The 17,900-nt window shown below is 40.1% G+C and overlaps 2 protein-coding genes across 6 annotated transcripts; one reads left to right on the top strand and one right to left on the bottom strand.

Annotated features, from left to right (window-relative positions):
- The first annotated feature begins 3,796 nt into the window (after nucleotides 1-3,796).
- Nucleotides 3,797-15,875, top strand: h6pd (hexose-6-phosphate dehydrogenase (glucose 1-dehydrogenase)). Of its 4 annotated transcripts, none has more exons than XM_038697027.1 (5): nucleotides 3,797-3,859; nucleotides 10,810-11,476; nucleotides 11,563-11,680; nucleotides 11,800-12,069; nucleotides 12,192-15,875. In XM_038697027.1, the coding sequence occupies exons 2-5, from the start codon at nucleotides 10,835-10,837 to the stop codon at nucleotides 13,535-13,537; spliced, it is 2,376 nt and encodes a 791-aa protein (XP_038552955.1). In that variant the 5' UTR covers nucleotides 3,797-3,859; nucleotides 10,810-10,834; the 3' UTR covers nucleotides 13,538-15,875. The 4 variants fall into 4 exon arrangements, with proteins under 4 accessions (XP_038552955.1, XP_038552953.1, XP_038552954.1 ...); XM_038697025.1 differs by lacking the exon at nucleotides 3,797-3,859 and adding an exon at nucleotides 8,257-8,453; XM_038697026.1 differs by lacking the exon at nucleotides 3,797-3,859 and adding an exon at nucleotides 8,258-8,413.
- LOC119886353 (probable intracellular septation protein A) lies at nucleotides 15,088-17,868 on the bottom strand. 2 transcript variants are annotated; one of them, XM_038697035.1, is made up of 7 exons: nucleotides 17,757-17,868; nucleotides 17,407-17,618; nucleotides 17,250-17,312; nucleotides 17,075-17,154; nucleotides 16,800-16,930; nucleotides 16,657-16,723; nucleotides 15,088-16,558 (listed from the first exon to the last, which is right to left on the bottom strand). In XM_038697035.1, the coding sequence occupies exons 2-7, from the start codon at nucleotides 17,595-17,597 to the stop codon at nucleotides 16,479-16,481; spliced, it is 612 nt and encodes a 203-aa protein (XP_038552963.1). In that variant the 5' UTR covers nucleotides 17,598-17,618; nucleotides 17,757-17,868; the 3' UTR covers nucleotides 15,088-16,478. The 2 variants fall into 2 exon arrangements, with proteins under 2 accessions (XP_038552963.1, XP_038552964.1); XM_038697036.1 differs by having other exon boundaries at nucleotides 16,657-16,661.
- Nucleotides 17,869-17,900: the final 32 nt, after the last annotated feature.

The following is a 17,900-nucleotide window of genomic DNA, read 5'->3' as shown; positions in this document are numbered from 1 at the left end:
GACAGATATTTTACTAGGAAGCCAAAATAAGGAGTTGGCTGGATTGTATCGTCTTTGAAATATAAAACCACCACTAAATACCTTTAAAGTCACACATCAAATAACCAGCCATAAAATAACTCGAAGGAACAAACAGTAATTTAAAAAATGTGCCTCTGTTCGTGCTTCTCCTATTAGTCTCTAACAGATTGTGTATTCAAATTTGTCCCAGATTGAGGCCATAATCCTTCTAGTCTGGCAAGTAAGAGCTGGGGAGGGCATGACTGAAAGTGAAATCCCCCTCGGTAAAGACCCGTGTTAAATGCAATGGGTGTTGGCAAAGGGGGCCTAATAAAGATGACAGCACACATTCATATGCATTCGTTTGTGTGCTCAGCTTGACAAAGTCTGCCTCGCAGGCTTAACAAAGGGGAGGAAGGAAGCCAGGGGGCTGTGGAGAATGCCTGGGGGTGTGGGGCTACACACACACACACACACTCACGCATAAACACACACACAGTGGCCCTCCAGCTTGAATCCTGTTGTCTCTCAAGTCTGAAGTTCTAGCAGTGACAGCTGGGCTAGCACGCTCTGCATGGGCTCATTCTCTCTGTAGCAGCCAACCTATCCTCTCCACACACACAGTCTGTTACACACAAACACACACACACACACACACACACACACACACACACACACACACACACACAGGATGCTCCATCCTGTTTACTGTTTACATTTCACAGTGGCTGGCCAACTTGGGAGGGCTCTACAGTGTGATCACAGGCATTACAGCTGTTTGTAAGGCAGTGATGTGGATGGTGTGTGTGTGCTGGCAAAATCTGTGTTAGTGAGCAATTCTCCTTTGCCGAGATAATCCATCCACCTCAAAGGTGTGGCGTATCATATTGATCAGACACCATGGGTATTGCACAGGTGTGCAATAAAATAAAAGGCCACTCGAAAAGGTGTGGTTTCACTGTATTGGGGAGGTCCTGGGGTGGTCCACCATTTGCCTCACACAGTGCAACACATCACCTTCACATAGAGTTGATCAGGTTATTGATTGTGGCCTGTCGAATGTTGGTCCACTCCTCTTCAATGGCTGTGTGAAATTTCAGTCAGGTTGAAACCCCGATGAGGACGACGAGCATGCAGATGAGCTTCACTGAGACGGTTCCTGACAGTTTGTGCAGAAATTCCTTGGTTATGCAAACCAGTTGTTGCAGCAGCTGTCCAGGTGGCTGGTCTCAGACGATCTGGATGTGGAGGTCCTAGTCTGATTTGGTTACACTTGGTCTGCGGTTGTGAGGCCGGTTGGATGTACTGCCAAATTCTCTGAAACGACTTTGGAGATGGCTTATGGTAGAGAAATGAAGATTCAATTCACGGGCAACAGCTCTGGCGGACATTCCTGCAGTCAGCATGCCACTTGCACGCTCCCTCAAAAGTTGCAACATCTGTGGCATTGTGCTGTGTGATGGAACTACACATTTTCGAGTGGCCTTTTATTGTGGCCAGCCTAAGGCACACCTGTGCAATACCATGCATGTCTGATCAGCATCTTAATATGCCACACCTGTAAGGTGGATAGATTATCTCAGCAAAGGAGAAGTACTCACTAACACAGATTTTGACAGATTTGTGAACAATAGTTGAGAGCAATAGGCCTTTTGTGTACGTAGAGCAAGTCAGATCTTTGAGTTCAGCTCATGATGAATGTTGGAAAAAACAAAAGTGTATAATTTTGTTCAGTGTATAACACGTTGAGATGAAAACTTAATTTTTAACTTGGAAACAGCAGATGATGAAACAATCTCACCATCAAGTCCATTAAGTAAGTATTCTGGAGCTTTCAATCGTAGCCACATGATCTTCTTCAGCAGATAAGAGTTTGCTCAGTGATCACGGACATGTATTTATTTACATTTTTGTTCCCTGAGCACTTTAGGGTCTTCTCATCCATGTTGGCTTAAAAATGAAGACTAAAAGTTCATTCTTGACTTTGGAAAGAGCAAGTGAGAAAGATCGTGCGATATGATTGAAAGTACTAAAACAGCTACTAGTGGACCATGTGGTGATTTTCTTGTAAATGTGCCATTAAATCCGTTAATGTATTTGAATGTGAATATCCAAACAAAATAAATTTTCCAGCTGGGGTGAAAAAACAAGAGTAACTCCCAATTTGTAGTCTTCCGATTTTTAAGTAGATATGTTTCTCAAAGATTAAGTTGCCTCATTTTCGCTACTTAATTACATTTTGTGTAATGGATGGGACTGTGGAGCTGCTGAGTCAAGGTCTGTGCTTTAACAACCATAACTGTTCAGAAGAGGAAAAGGGAGGACCAGAAGGGGCAACAGGCAGTGTGGTCAACAACAATCAGGTCATTATTTGGACACAAGGGCACCTGCTTTGTTTGAGGTAGGCCTGGATTCAGAGGGTGGTGACATGAGACAGCTGAACAATGCAGAGCAAACAGGAGCTGGTTTCTGTCCACTTAAAGTCAGCAGTTTGTATTATTCATATGTTTTTTTTTATTCCTGTTTTTAAAATTGTAGACAGCCAGTGGGCAATCGTGAGCTGTTGTTTTTCAGTTTTAAGATGGAGCTGATAGTATTAGTTTGACGATGGCATGATAAGTATCAGACTGTGAAAATCATATGAATTTAAGTAGAAAGCAGCTATACCGCACAGAGACCAACAGAGGTCCCTCTTATTTTGACAAAACATTGCAGGCTACAGATGCCCCCAAGTGACAGGCAACAGCTAGGGACACAAACAGCAGATATAAGACTTGTGTTGAAGGTTCTGAATTATTCATCAACAGCATACATTTGTGAACGCATTTAAATGTGCTAAAGGCCATCTTTCCTGTTAAAAGTAGGTAGTACTAACAAGGTAGTAACAAACAATTGCAGATATGTTTTAATAATTTAACACTCAAACCCTTTTAATTTACACCGTGCACATCACTGTGGGTGCTTTTGTTCTCAAGTTATGGGCTTGTAAAGCAAAGGAGTTCTTTGGTCATATGAATATTGATCAATATACATTGTATTTAGCAATAGTTTAATGTTTTTAGGAACTTGATGTTATTTGTAAGATGGTTATATGGAAGTAATAATGTTTTGAAGAAAAACACCCTGTAAAAAGTCATGTAAACAGTAAACATGTCCAAAATATGGACACTGCCTGGGTATATTTTTATAATTGTTGTATTTTAGTTTCTTTTCATAAAATTTACTGTTACAGTTGTAGTCCAGGTGTAGTAAAAGATATTTACTTGCATTAAAATCTGCAGGATGGTGGTTTTGATGGTGATATGGCCTTTGAAATATAGATTTTATACTAGGCAAGGATGAAAATCTCATATTTTCCTTTATTGCATTTCCATTTACTCTGTAATGGTAACATAAATAGGTTCACAATCCTTAGCTTCTGACCGATCATAGTAGACCAGAATGATGCATCTAGGCCTAATGGTTGAGGAGTTATTCCTGATTCATTATGGGTATGTTATTTTAGCCATTTTCCCTGAAAATAGGGGCAGATAGCTGGTGTTTTCCAAGAGGTTAAAGCCACACAATGTCCAGGCTTATATCAATCATCAGTCTTATACCTAAAGTTTAATACAAATATCCATCTAAACAGATGGTCAGTTTTATACTATATGCAGAAGTGTGAAATTCCCTGATAACCTTGCATTTAGGTCAATCAAGGCTAATACATTCTTCTTGATGAGGGTCTTGCACTGGAGTTTCTGCAGCTGAAAGCACACTGACTGAACCCCCATTTTTCTCCATCAGCAGCATGTCACGTGACTGGTCCAGGAAGCGTCTGTTGACGGTGCAGCGGGTAGGTCGTGCCACCACGGGGCAGGTTCGTATCCAGTTCGCTTTTCACGTTGTCTGTCAGGTACCTTTAAATGTGTATATATTTTTTTGTAGTTTAGTCATATGAAGCATTTTGGCAGAAGGATGGTGGAGCGCTGTGTGTTTGTAACGTTAGCGGAAGTGAAGTTTGACAGCTAGCAGGTGGAATAGTGGACATAAACGTCCATCTGTCCGCGTGTTTTTATCTGCTAACGTTACCACACAAGTAAACGACTACGTAGAAATGACTAGTAAATAGAAATGAAATGAATGGGTTTTGCTAAAGTAGCTCAATATTTAAACTAACAGTCCATCGAGTCCTGTGTTTGAGGTCCAATAATGAACTTACCTACCTACGCTAACGTTATCATCCGTTAAGAGCGGGTTGGTTTCTAATGCTTTCATTACAACTTTCATTCTTGCAGCTAAAGTCGTGGTTTTAAACTGTTTCATCTGCCTGCAACCAGGTTTGTTTTTTTAGGATGTTTCGTTTCCTTCCTGACTACAGTGACAGGAAAACGCACACATCGTAGAGGGTGCAGAATGTAGCGCAACACGTGTACAATAGGATGTGTTCAGGGAGCCTTTTAAACTGGAGAGTGTGTGTGGTGTTGTTTTTCGGTTTCACTGTGAACCGGAGCAGTGCCGAACAGCGACAATGTCAGGGTCAGGGGCTGAGACACTTAGAAAGCCTTTAACTGCACGAATTTGTGTGCGCTGTTCACAAATTTAAAGCAAGGGTAAGCAATTTATTTCAGAAGCATTTTTAGTTGTATTTGTTGAAATTATCATTACATCCCAACAGCATTCAAACGTACTATGGCCCTCGGTCTTGGAATGATGTCCAGACCAAGCTCAAACTTAAGTCCCTAATCTCTTTAAATGATTTTAAACATAATAAAGGAAGTGTTAGCTGCAGCTGCATTGCCAAATAAATATATGATCTAATATTGCTGTCTTGTCTATGAACTCTATTATGCAGGGTATTATGCTTTACTTAACGTTGTTATGTTGTGTTTTGCTGTTGTACCTAATGTTGTTGTGATTGGTTATTGACCCTGTCTTGATTAGTTGTCACTTGTAAAACAGGTTTTAATCGCAATGTGACTTCCTAATCAAATGAAGGTAATAAAAATCAAATAAATCAAAATATCCAGTATCTGTGGCTGTTGAAGTACTGTAATAAGTATGGCCAATTATTTTATTTGGTCTTAATGAAATGATTAGCTGGCGTGCCTGCCTGCCTGAGCACAATCTGTGTGTGCACTCTTTGCGCATGAAAATGTGTTTTGGAGGAGTGTTTCCAATGTTGCCCACCCCAGCTTTAAACCTGCAGTGCAGAACTTTTGTCTCCCCCCTCTGACAGTGACAGTAATTGCACAACTCTGTAGACAGGGGCGTACCTGGCAGTAAAGGCTAATTTATACTTCTGTGTCGTTAATCAACATTGTGCGAACTCGTTTGGCGAGGGCTTCAATGTAAAAACAATGTAAAGACAAAACTTGTCTGTAACATAAAAACTCACTTTTGTGACAAAACTTGAATGTGACCTCCCCTTTTTTTTTTTTTTTTTCGTGTTTATGTCTGTGTCTTCAAAGCAATTAGTGAAAAATGGAAAGCATGAAGTGAGGCTGCAGGAAGCCATATGCTCTTTTACCCAGTTTTACTAATTTGACTTTATTTGCTTGTCTTCATCTTGTCGTTGAGTTTTACTGGACTATTGATACTGAACCAAGAGGTTTAGAACTTTATCTCAGCTTGATTTGCATTAAAGTATAGAAGTGCACAAGGTGTGCTCTTCCAATCTATGTAAAAGAGAGTATCTTTTGGATGTTAATAAGTACAATTCTGCACGTTTTTGCTGGAACATGATGACATCAGTCAAACTTCAATTTGAGGATGCGAGCAAACTCAAAAGATTATTGTCTGAAAAACAACGCAAATAAAAGGTGGGCATAATTTACATCTGTCAGTCCTGCTTTTACCAAGCTCTTTGCTGCATTGAAAATCCACATACTGCTTATGAGGTTGGTGAGATACGATAGGATTTATTATTCTAAGTTCACAGTCATAAGGGAGGGGGATGCTTTCAATGAAAAGTGAGTACTTTGGACTGAATGCTAACAACATGGTTATTAGTCACAAAGCAGGGCAGCTGAATAGGCTCATCAGTTTTTATAATAGTGAATGAATAGTTTTTAAAAACATCCATGCAGTTCTTGTCAGAAGACTTGTGCTATTTACTTCAGACCCCTCGGCTCTCGGATCTCTGCAGTGCTTTCTGTCCGCAGTCATAAACAAAACTGCTTGTCTAGTCATTAGACAAGACAAGCAATGCACTTTGGTTAATGTTATCTCACTTGGCACCTGTTATTACCGCTTGATGTTGAGAAATGCCTCAAGGAAAATTCCTCATGATTTCATCAGTGTAGTACAAGTCAGTACCAGGGAGTGTGATGGCCTGTGTGTGCTAAGCAGAAAAGAGGATGCCCTTTTTTGCTCACTCTTAATGGCAATTTTAATGGATAATGAGTCAGTTTGGAGCGTGAGTGTGGTGTGAAAGAAGATGTTCTGTGCTGATCATGCTGATGTTCTGTGCTGCTCATAAAGAACATAAAAACCTGAATGAAGATTGTGTATTTTAAGTTAATATGCCACTTTATTGATTCCTGTGGAGAAATGAGCAGAAAACGTAATAGTCTAGAAGTCAACAGAGAATAAGGTTATGAAGCACTTTGTAGTTTAAAATAAGCAATGTAATGAGAAATGAACATAAATTAAACAGGAGGAAAACAGTGTGCTTGTCAAATATATCATATTTCAGTATGTTGTTAATCTTTGACATGTTTAAAATCTAAATGTTTTGACCACAGTAATCCTTAACAAAGTAAATCACAACTAATGTTCAGCTGCTGTTGCCGCAGTCAGTAATCATGATGTGGCCTTTGCTGTTTGCATTGCCACTGCGTAAACATGATTGTGGAACAGTAGGGATTCCAGATGTTGTACTCAGTCATAAAATGAGCTTTGTACTATGGGTGTTCTGTTCATCATGGACAATTTTCAGTCTCCCAAGAGAGAGAAGGGGGGAAACTAAAATGTTCTGTGTCATTAATCAGGTTTACATCTCGGCCATGGCTATAGCAACAGCACCAATAATGCCACGCAGCTGCAAAATACAGCTGCATGTTTACTAACTAACATTTTAATGTTAGTTTTTCATATAACACATGTCAATGAAGGCAGTAATGAAGATGTAGTATGTACTTCGAGACACTTATGATTTGAAATGTCTGTTGGTGGCACATTTGCACATTTTGCATGTTGTGGTGAGAAGAACACAGTTTTACCTTTGACTCCTATCAGTCTTTTTGGATGTGAAGCAGTGTGTGGATTGTTTGCCTGTTCTCATGTCCCTTCTAATTATAATCCTTTATTCATTTTGACTTATGAGTATTTTTATTTTAATCATGTGTGACTTTTCTGTGTCAGAAGGGAACAGGGCTTTCAGAATTGAAGGACGGATCACTAGTGCATCATTTCCCCGAGCAGTTTTTCAGACATTTCAGCATTTCAAAGTGTGGTTTAAAGGGGAACTCCACTGATTTTACACATTAAAGTCTGTTTACAGGTCTTAAAGAGTACTACTGCACATATGACAAAAGTTGTATAATATAAGTGAGCATAACAGACCTTTGTATCTTCTTCTTGTTAGCGTGCTCCTTATCTTTGCTTGAGGTTAGAGGCTAGAGGCTACATTAGCCTTTCCTAGTGTAACACACCAGAATCTGTCTGACATTGTGGGTAATGTAGGCACCAGGTTTTGACAAGGAAGAATACATGAAACAACTCTTCTTCTACTGCATCAATTTCGATCCTTTTTTTTTTAATGGTCCAAGGTGAGTTCTGTTACTCTTAATGACCAGACAGGGTGTCCAGACAATAGACGGCAAGTCTTTGTAGCTAATAGGACACTGATCCCTACAATAAATAATACCAGGTTAATGGAAGAAGGGCCTAACAAGCTTTCTTGCCAAACATTGCTTTGGTACTGGTTGCTTTCCAATACAGAAAGAAACAAATAGATGTTTTGAGATCCTTTGAGTCTTTAAATATTTTTGAATATTTTACTGCTACAGTGTCCACCCAATGGCTCCTAGCTCTCCATATATTCGACATTAAAATCCCTATGTTGAGATCCCCTAAGATCTGTTTTTCTACAGTGCAATAAGAGTGCGTAAACTACAGACAAGACTTAAATACTCCTGCAGTTTATTGATTTTCACTGCAGTTTCAGCATGTAATCATCACCAGGGGGCGGGGGTCATGGTAAATAAGCTAAATAAATGATATAAGTGTACTTGCAGAATCACCAAAAAGTTGCTCGGACTTTCCCAGCACTATACCAACAGCACGCTTTTGTACTGGATACTCAACGCCCTTGAGCAAAGAGCAAAGTCTACACCCCTGCTCCACCACTGATCATTACACTCAATATCACGGCACCACATCGCTGACTTTCAATGGGCTTTAGGATGGCTAGAGAAAGCAACATTGCTAAGTAATTCATTTGCTCATCAATTTTGTCTTTGGAGATTTGTGTAAGTTAATTTGTGTATTTGAAGGTTACATTAACTATTGCGTTACATTCATAGTGTTCAAATGATTTAGCTGTGTATATTGGCTCTTAGGTGTTTAAAATTAACTTTTAAGTTTAGTTCTTATATATCTTATATTAACTTAAATATTGTTAAATCTTGGGACTTTTGACATTTCAAATGAAATGTAGCAGTGTCTATTGTGCGTGTGTTGAAAATGTTGAAGATTCGTCTTATGAGTAGGAATCGGACGATTCTAGGATCAGACGTTTAGGGGTGCTCAGCCCCTAATGAGAATGTAGCATGCATACAATGACTTTCAAAAGTATTCACTAATTGGTGGAGAGTATAAGTAGGCCTACTAGAGAGGAGCTGGTGCAGAGCAGAGCGGGTGAGTCAAGGGCGTCACTTTGTGTTGAAAAGTGGTGGGGACATAAGGGCTCAGATTAGGGGCGTGATGATACATTTGGGTCATGAGAAGTGACAATGCACGACAAAAAGATTTTTAGCAGTAGATTAAATATTTGATGTTGAAATATATGAGTGGGGTGTCTGGGGGTCCTCCCCCAGAAGATTTTGAGCATTAAACTCTTAATTTCCTGCATTCTGGAAACATTTTCTGAACCAAATTTATGGCTAAATGTCTTTGTTTATATGAAGGGAAACACAAAATTCAGGTGGCAGGTGACAATTCAGAATATAAAAATATAATGTAATATAATGCAGTAATCAGTAGCTTTTTTGGGTTCCTTAAGTTACTTTCTTGGACAATGCACATGTGTTTCTTCTAGATTTAAATTGCATTGCATGTTTTGTTGTTGTGCAAATAAAAATTCTCAAAGCAATTTCATTTGTTATTTAACATTTCATGTTGCAAGCTATTTTTTAGAACATTTTTAACAAATGCTTTCAAAAAGTGATGGGGACAAAATCAGCCAATTCAAAAAGTGGTGGGGACATGTCCCCAGCATCCCCAGTGTAAATGACACCTATGCCCTCTCAATATTGAAAGTATTAGTTTGGCCCAGACTGACTGACACCCAAAAAGCGTTCCACTGCAGCTGACCTGTCTGCCAGTGCGGTCGTGGATCTTTAAGTAAAACATTAGAAAATTGAAAAATGGCAGCATTTAGGGACATTAAATTTTATGTTTAATGTAAGTAAAGCTATATGAAACTGGCTAATTGGTTGTCCCTTCTCTTACTTCTCCAAAAATCTAACTTTAGAGAACAAAAAAAATTATTTTCAGAAAATAATGATAAATTATTGTATTATTTTTAGGGGTGCTTAGATGAAATTTAGAAGTGCTGAAGCACCCTTAAAAATTGTCTAAAATCGCCCCAGGTATTTCTCAGTTGTAACTTTTCTGCTATCTGACAATTTATAAAGTGTGCAAACATTTTTCGTTTAATTTCATTTAGAGGAACAAAAATTTTGAGAAAAGAAATGTGATTATTTACTCAATCCAACTATATTATTATATATATATATTGGCAACAAATTTGATAATGGATTCAACAGTTGCTCGTGCTCGTTGCTCTTAATTGTGAGGAATTGCTGATTTTCTTTGTCAAATGTGATCTCTTTGCGTTTGGATTATTGTTATTGTTGTTGTTATCTAAAGTAAGACATTTGAATACATCACCTTGGGCTCTAGGAAATTATAATGTGTTTTTTCAGTATTTTCTGGCATTTTATAGACAAAACAATCAAGAAAATAATCGCTAGATTGACTAATTGTGGAAAATAATTTTGACTGTTATTTTTAGTCATATGTTTAGCTTTGATGATGTCGTAATTGCTCAGTGGTGATAATTGCCTACATGTAATGTCCAGAGGTTGTGTTAGACTTTCTTGTTGTCCTTCATTTTGACAGATGGGGTCGTAAAACTTCTGCCATAGTCTATGATTACCTGTCATGTTAATTAATATAATTAATTAATAATTTTTTTAAAAATTAGAATGAGACATATAGCCTATTTAAAAGCAAATAATTTGAAATACAACTCAATCAGAATCTTCGGACACTCAGCTACCGTGGATTTTGCAATAGCTTGGTTATGTAGTGATATAGCCAGCAAGACAACGAGGTCATGTATGTCAGATCAAGGACAAGACTACTAGACAATAGCTAATTAATATGCATACTCGCCACCAACTGGACAGGGGGTCTACTACAGGTGGTCTACATGTAGTTAATGACAGTGTTGCATGTGAATTACTTAATGTTAGACTAGATCGCCCTTAGTCTTAATCTGTCAAAATGACTGATGGCCTTCAGATTTTCCCGTCAATGTCGACAGAGAACATTCGGTTAAAGCGACCTTATATAATGTCTCTCTTTGCTGTGTTCACACAGGAGCTTGGACGGTTAGGACCAGAGCATGTTTGTGACTGTGTTCCTGCTTCTGGTCACTCTGTGTGCCCAGGGAGGAAATGGCGAGGAGAGAGAGGAGGCGCAGAGACCCGGCCATGTGTCGGTGGTGATAGTGGGAGGCACAGGTGACCTGGCAAAGAAGTACCTGTGGCAGGGCTTCTTCCAGCTGTACGTTAACCAGGTCAGCAGTGGAAACACCTTTTCCTTCTACGGCGGAGGACTGTCACCTGCTGACCAGGCCACATCGGTCCTCTTTGAGATCCTGAAGGCGGTGTCCTGCTCGAAAGATGTATCGCAAGAGCGCTGTGCTCTGCTGAAAGAGCAGTTCATCAGGCTCTCAAAGTATAAGCAGCTTAAGACCTTAGAGGACTACCAGGATCTGGACAAGCACATAGAGCAGGAGCTTCAACAAGAGGGAATACTAGAGGCAGGAAGACTCTTCTACCTCTCAGTACCAGCCTTTGCATATGCAGATATTGCTGATAAGATCAATAGTAGTTGCAGGCCAACCAGCAGGGCCTGGCTGAGGGTGGTGCTAGAAAAACCTTTCGGACATGACTACAGGAGTGCTCAGGTACTTGCAACTCAGCTCGGGAGCTCCTTGAAAGATGAAGAAATGTACAGAATTGACCATTACCTGGGAAAGCAGGTTAGAAAATACCATGTGGAATGTTCCATTAACCCGTGACTCTGCGATTCAGATGTTTGATTTCATGGTTGTTTTTTTATGAAAAGGTGGTTGCAAAGATACTTCCATTCAGAAAAGAGAACAACAAGTTTCTGGATCCCATCTGGAACAAGCACCACATCGAGAGAGTGGAAATTGTATTGAAAGAGACCCTGAATGTTAAAGGTGGTTTAAAAATGGCATCAATACTGTAGTAATTAACTCTTTTGAGACATTAAAAAGTAGCAAGAATTCCTGAGATACTATCATGTGTTCATGTCCTCCCTTGTTGTTTTGTCCTCAAGGTCGTATTCCCTTCTATGACCAATACGGGGTGGTCAGAGATGTGCTACAGAACCACCTGACTGAGGTCATGACCCTGTTGACTGCGAGGCTTCCCATGAATCTGAGCAGCAGTGAGGAAGTCCTCCGAAACAAGTTGCAGATCTTCCGCTCCCTGTTGCCTCTAGGGAAAAATCAAGCTGTGATTGGCCAGTATCAAACATACAAAACAGAGGTTCAGCAGGAGCTGAATAAGACAAAAGATCACGTCAGTGTCACACCAACATTTGCGGGTGAGGACTGATAGCCTTTCTTTTTTAATTATTATGATTGAATGTATTCTTTACTGTTGTAAAAAAAAAAACAACCTGCTATACAACTAATAAAGTTTTGTGATCCTGTTTGTGTATTTCAGCTGTATTGGCATACATCGATGAGGCCCAGTACGAAGGTGTGCCAATTCTATTGATCTCAGGGAAGATGTTAGATGAACGTGTGGGATATGCTCGCATACTTTTCAAGAATGACATGTTTTGCCTTCAGAACCACAACAGCATTCACTGCAAGCCCAAACAGATTGTTTTCCACTTTGGGCATGGCAGCCTTCAATATCCAGCTGTTCTCGTTAGTAAGAATTTATTCAAGCCAGTTTTAATGGACAGCGAGTGGAAGGAAGTGACAGAGCATACAGATGTCAATGTTCTGGGTTTGCATATTTCAGACTACTATGTGCAAACTCCGACAGAGCCGAGGGAAGCCTATTCAGAACTTATTTCTCACATTTTTGCTGGACGCAAGAATAGTTTCATTAGTACTGAAAATCTGCTGGCTTCCTGGGGCCTATGGACACCACTACTCAATAGCCTCGCCAGCTCTTTTCCCCGCATCTACCCAGGAGGTTCCGACAATGGAGACCTGCTGGACGTCCGTGTGAGAGGGAAAGACATCAGCTACAACAGTGAGGTGGTGATAATCAGCAATGACCAGATGGGTGGCGCGTCTGCAAAAGATTTCCAAGTGATGCAAGGCAAATTTCGTAGTGCTGATATGGTGTCTGCCTGGGCAGAGGAGCTAGTGGAGAGGCTTGCTGCAGACATGCAGGAAGCAGCAGAGGCAGCAGTGCGCGAGGGTGGCGTTTTCCATCTTGCCCTCTCTGGCGGCTCCACTCCCCTCGCTCTGTTCCATCGGTTAGCCCTGCACCACTTCTCCTTCCCCTGGAAGGAGACCCATGTGTGGATGGTGGATGAGCGCTGCGTGCCTCTGACTGAGCTGGAGTCTAACTTCCGCAGTCTGCATGACCATCTACTGCAACATGTGAGGATACCCTATTACAACATCCACCCCATGCCCGTGCAGCTCAACCAGCGTCTGTGTGTGGAGGAGGACGGAGGAGCGCTGCTTTATGAGCAAGAGGTCAGCAAGCTGGTTAATGGCTCCAGCTTCCACTTTGTACTGCTGGGAGTCGGCTACGACGCCCACACAGCCTCCCTGTTCCCTGGTAGCAAAGTGGATGAACTTGGGGAGAGTCTGGTGGCCCTCACTGAGAGCCCCATCAAGCCTCACCAGCGGATGAGCCTCACTTTCAGTGCCATTAACAGAGCCCACAGGGTTGCTCTTTTAGTTATGGGCAAAGGGAAGCATGAGCTGATCACCCAGCTGAGCCGAGTGAAGGACAACCCAGACAAATGGCCTGTCACCGGGGTGAAGCCTGCTAATGGCAGACTTGTTTGGTATATAGATTATGATGCACTTTTAGGATAGGAATTACATTCCCAACTTTTAGTTAGACAGAGCTGATTTAATTAAACAGCTGGTTGGTGGAAGTGAATGTATGAGCCAGCAAATACAAAGGGCAATTTTGGTATTTTTAACCTTGGGCCCAATTTTCACATATTTCAGTGTCAAAATGACTATTGGGTACAAAACGTTGTGTGCAGTAGATGTCTTCAGCCGTCAGATGCAATCTGGATCTGTCAAAATTACGTCCACAAATAGGGGTGCTGCTTTTTGCCACCGACAAGCTCGGACTGTTATATGATGTGTCGAACAACATCATGGAAAGGATCCCTAAGAGTGACTCCCAGTGACATCCTTTGTTTTTAACACAAAATTGAAGTTTCACTCAAGGACAGTTCTCACTCTGAAATCTTGTGAGGAGCGAGTTGTTGCAGGAAGACGACGGTGGAAAGATGAGACACAGTTTGAGAGAGGAGTTTGTTGCTTTGTAGTAACGTTAGGATATAGTCTTGCTAGCAGCTCCTCTATGTACAGTACACAACAAACTCCTCTAACTCGTTTCCATCTGCGTTGCAACAACTCGCCTTTTACGAAATTTCAGAGCAAGATTCCAAAACATTTTGTACCTACTAGTTATTTCAACCAAAATATGTAAAAATAGGGCCCAGGTTCAAAAATACCAAAATTATCCTTTAAAGAACTAGTGGTATTACATGTTTTAGCTTATTAAAAACGAATCACACGTACTGAACAATTATACTTTTTTTTTTTTTACTTTGATCAAAATAAGAAATCCATTACAGATATCATAGCAGTGCAAAAAATTTACAGAAAGCTGTTTTAAAAAAAAGTCCCGTGTTGGTGGATTCACATGCACATGGGAAAACATACAATTGACACTGGGAAAAATACATTGTGAAGTTCATAGTGTCTTACATTAAAAGGACTGCTGTTCAGCTGCTTGAATGGTGTGGTGTTGGAGTTTTCCATCACATGAATGCACCAGCAAGAAAGAGTTGCAGCTAAATTGCAATTTAGCAATAACATAACTTGGTAAAAGTTGGTATTTTTGCCCCATGTTTTTGTGTCTATGTGACTAATTGGAACATTGTCTGAAATTGGTCCAGTAGTGAACGAGCACACTGCAAATAGGCAACAGTGAAACAGGGCTTCACTGGGCAATGGCGCCCCGACAGGCTCAGATTGTTATTGTAGTGTCTGACAAGATTATAGCATGGACTCCTATGGAGATATACCTTTTTGTTTAATCAGAAACAGTCGCTATATTGGTGTCATCAAAGACACCAGACTCCCTTCACAAAAAACATAATTTTACCTCTCTGATCCACCGCTGCCTCGATCAGTTAATTACTTTGTGTTATTGTGTGACTTTGGTGTTTATAATATCCCTTTAGAACACGAAGTCACAAATTAACACAAACAAAAACAACAAAGTCAAACAATAACACAAACAAACTCACTGACCAAGGCAGCAGTAGACCAGTAACTCCCATGTTCTTTGTGGTAAAATTACTGTTTTTGTGAAGGGAGAGTGGCATAATGACTGTTAGTAGTTTTTTTTTTTTTCTTACTCTTAAAAAAGTTCTATCACTGTAGATCCGTTTGACACTGTTGCTAGACACCTCTAATAACAATCTGAGCCTATCAGTGGCAAAAACAAGCACTTGCGTGGGCGTACTTTGATGGTGCGCAATAGCCCGAAAGGATTATGTTGCAGCCCTGTTTTGCCTCTGCCAACTACAGCACACTCGCTCAACACTGGACCAATTTCCAAGTTGAAAACTTTGCCTTTAAAAGCTAGGCTTCAGTCAAAAGCTTTGTTGGAGGAATGTAAAGTACTGAGATTTGTAGTTAATGGGTTAAAAATTGCTGGTACAGTCCTTTTTTATTTAAAACTGCAATCAAATCTTTTTCTGTGTGCGAGTGTGTAGAGAGTGAAATGATTATTCAGATTTTTCTAATTATGTGTGAGAGGAGTGACAGAGTATGTAGCTCTATATGAAAATCTGATGTTGTAAACATCTGGAGCCGAAAGCCAATTCCCACAAACACAAAGATTTATGTACTTATAACCCAGGGTGTTTGTATGATCTCAGGTGAATTTGTGAATCTAATCTACACTTCTTGATTGTATGTTTTCTTTTGTTGAGTGGCAGTGACCCACTTAAACTTTCATCAGTGAGTAAAAAAAAAAGAGACTGAAATGTGACTGTTCCCATAAATAATATATTTTGTTTGTATGTTAATAATAGAAATACGACCATTTTGTTCTTGAAATGTTTCAGGTAATTCAAAACATTTGGTGCTTCACTAATAAAAAAGCACATTCCTCACCCGTAGACATCCACATTCCACTTTGAAAATTGAATACCGGTGATCTGAAGCAGCATTTTATAGATGAAGTCCAAACAAGAACACCTTCATTTCAACTTTAGGTTGATTTGCTGTTTTTCCCAGTTCCTGTTTTTGTAAATCATGAAGATGACGGGGATTACTTATGTTTTGGAAGACCATCTGCACTTTTTTTAATAATACAACCTGGATATCCTATAGCTTCATCAATATAAACCATTTCCTTTATATTTTCCTGCTACAATCTGTTTAATGCAGCTTTGCTTTTCCAATTAGATAAATATCACTTTCAGTACTGTATACAGATTCCACATTTATATTTGTATAATTCCACACCGAATCTACTGTGTAAAGTATATTTTTATTAACAAATGTAGCAAATGTAAATCATCAACAAATAAAAAATCAAATAGCTTTAACAGTCGAGACAAACGCCTGCTTTGTGACATTTTCCTGAAGTGAGCTTTAAAACGTGAGGAGGATTAAGTCCCTTTCCCCCCTTTTTTTTTTTTTTATGTTCCCATGGTTTTAAGTTACGAGCGGTTGGTGGCATGGAAACCACATGAAATCTTAATATGTGGAGTATCAGATGTCAACGTGGGACAGCTGGACTGCTTTCGGTCACAGGCAGCCTGTTGGTCAACCACAGTCCTCCTCTCACAGCGAAAAACCCTGAACAGACACAAGCAGGTTTTATTCCTTTGAACTGAAAATCCTGTGTATGAATGGTCCCATACATTGTGTGTACATTTGTTCTAAGTGTACTCCACCTGTACTGAAAATAGAAAGGGCCGTTAGAATGAGGGACATGTAGTACAGCTCGGGGGTGGTTTTAGCCTGCGAATATACAAACAAATATTTTTTTAATGCTGCAGTTTCTCAATAGATTAGAAAATATCTCTTTTTCTCTTACACATGCTGCTGCTGTCAGAGTCAAGATGGCAGTGCATAGTCCGTGTCCACATGTCAGCAGCCCAAACACATGATAGGAAGCCCACAAACTCTGAGGAACTGGGTATATCAATGTGAATATCACTGAAAAACCTGTTAAAAGAGTTGAGGTTAATCTTTTTGGTTTGCTTGTGGTCGGAAACTTCAGTCATGCCATTTGTGCTGTGTCTTACTGGTGACGTGAAATACTGTCCATGTATTTGTCCTTGAAATGTGCCTAATGTTGAAGGGATTTACCTGAAGCTACGAAGGAAAAGGCAATGGAGGCTGAAAGGTTGTTCAGAAGAGGCTGCCTGCAGTATCTTGAGGATTTTGGCCTTTTATACAAAACAGACATCACCACATTCAGTGCCACGTTCACTCTTGTACAAATGAACCATGAGCTCTCTGCCATCAACTGTGTCCCAGTTACCTTCCCATGACGTAAAACTGAGGGACCAGAACAAGTGCCGTGAACACTGCATTCACTATCTGACTACAAATAGAACATGAATAAAACTTGAATTAATATACAGGGGGGGTTCTGTAAAATCAAAACAGAAACATGCCTTTTTTTATATATAACTTACAATTTTAATCTCTGATTCCTCGGTATCCATCTGCTGCCATGATACGCCATGAAGATTAGCATGTAGAGAAACATGGATGTTGCACATTCAGACAGACGTCCACCGTAACACTGTTCCTGATCGCACAGCTGAAGAAGTGCCAGCAGCTCCACATGTGAGCAGGAGGAAGGATTGTCTTTCATGCTGCACATGCACAGAGACTTCTGTATTCCCTGAAAGCCCAACAACATGAGCATACATTTTATCTTGAGAATTAGGTTGTTATGTTTTTCGGGGTGAAACCTGAACAGAACAGTATTAAAGATGCAGTATTCTCATAAGCTTTAAGATCACCCTGTGTAGAGGCTTACCTCATAACAGGAACAGAGTAATTTCCTCACAATATGTGTAAAAAATCCTGTTCTGCCCAGTGCGCCTCCTTCTTATTGTGTCCGAAATAGCCGGCAGCTTATCACCCCTGCCCCATATTGACACACAATGAAACATCCCACCCA

The sequence above is a fragment of the Micropterus salmoides genome, unplaced genomic scaffold (assembly GCF_014851395.1).
Source record: "Micropterus salmoides isolate LMB-PRFRI ecotype aquatic unplaced genomic scaffold, ASM1485139v1 Ms_hic_scaffold_4, whole genome shotgun sequence".
In the NCBI taxonomy this organism is placed as follows: domain Eukaryota; kingdom Metazoa; phylum Chordata; class Actinopteri; order Centrarchiformes; family Centrarchidae; genus Micropterus; species Micropterus salmoides.
The sequence above is the reverse complement of the archived record's forward strand: the minus strand, read 5'-3'. Positions and strand labels throughout refer to the sequence as shown.

Bases quoted from the DNA above. Each gene is read 5' to 3' on its own strand.
- h6pd (XM_038697027.1), top strand. From the start codon at position 10,835: ATGTTTGTGACTGTGTTCCTGCTTCTGGTCACTCTGTGTGCCCAGGGA. The intron at 11,681-11,799 runs GTGGTTTAAAAA...TTTGTCCTCAAG, and splicing joins AGAGACCCTGAATGTTAAAG to GTCGTATTCCCTTCTATGAC. The intron at 12,070-12,191 runs GTGAGGACTGAT...TGTGTATTTCAG, and splicing joins TGTCACACCAACATTTGCGG to CTGTATTGGCATACATCGAT.
- LOC119886353 (XM_038697035.1), bottom strand. From the start codon at position 17,597: ATGTGCAGCATGAAAGACAATCCTTCCTCCTGCTCACATGTGGAGCTG. The intron at 17,155-17,249 runs GTAACTGGGACA...TTTGTATAAAAG, and splicing joins CAGTTTTACGTCATGGGAAG to GCCAAAATCCTCAAGATACT. The intron at 16,724-16,799 runs GTAAGAGAAAAA...GTATATTCGCAG, and splicing joins CTCTGACAGCAGCAGCATGT to GCTAAAACCACCCCCGAGCT.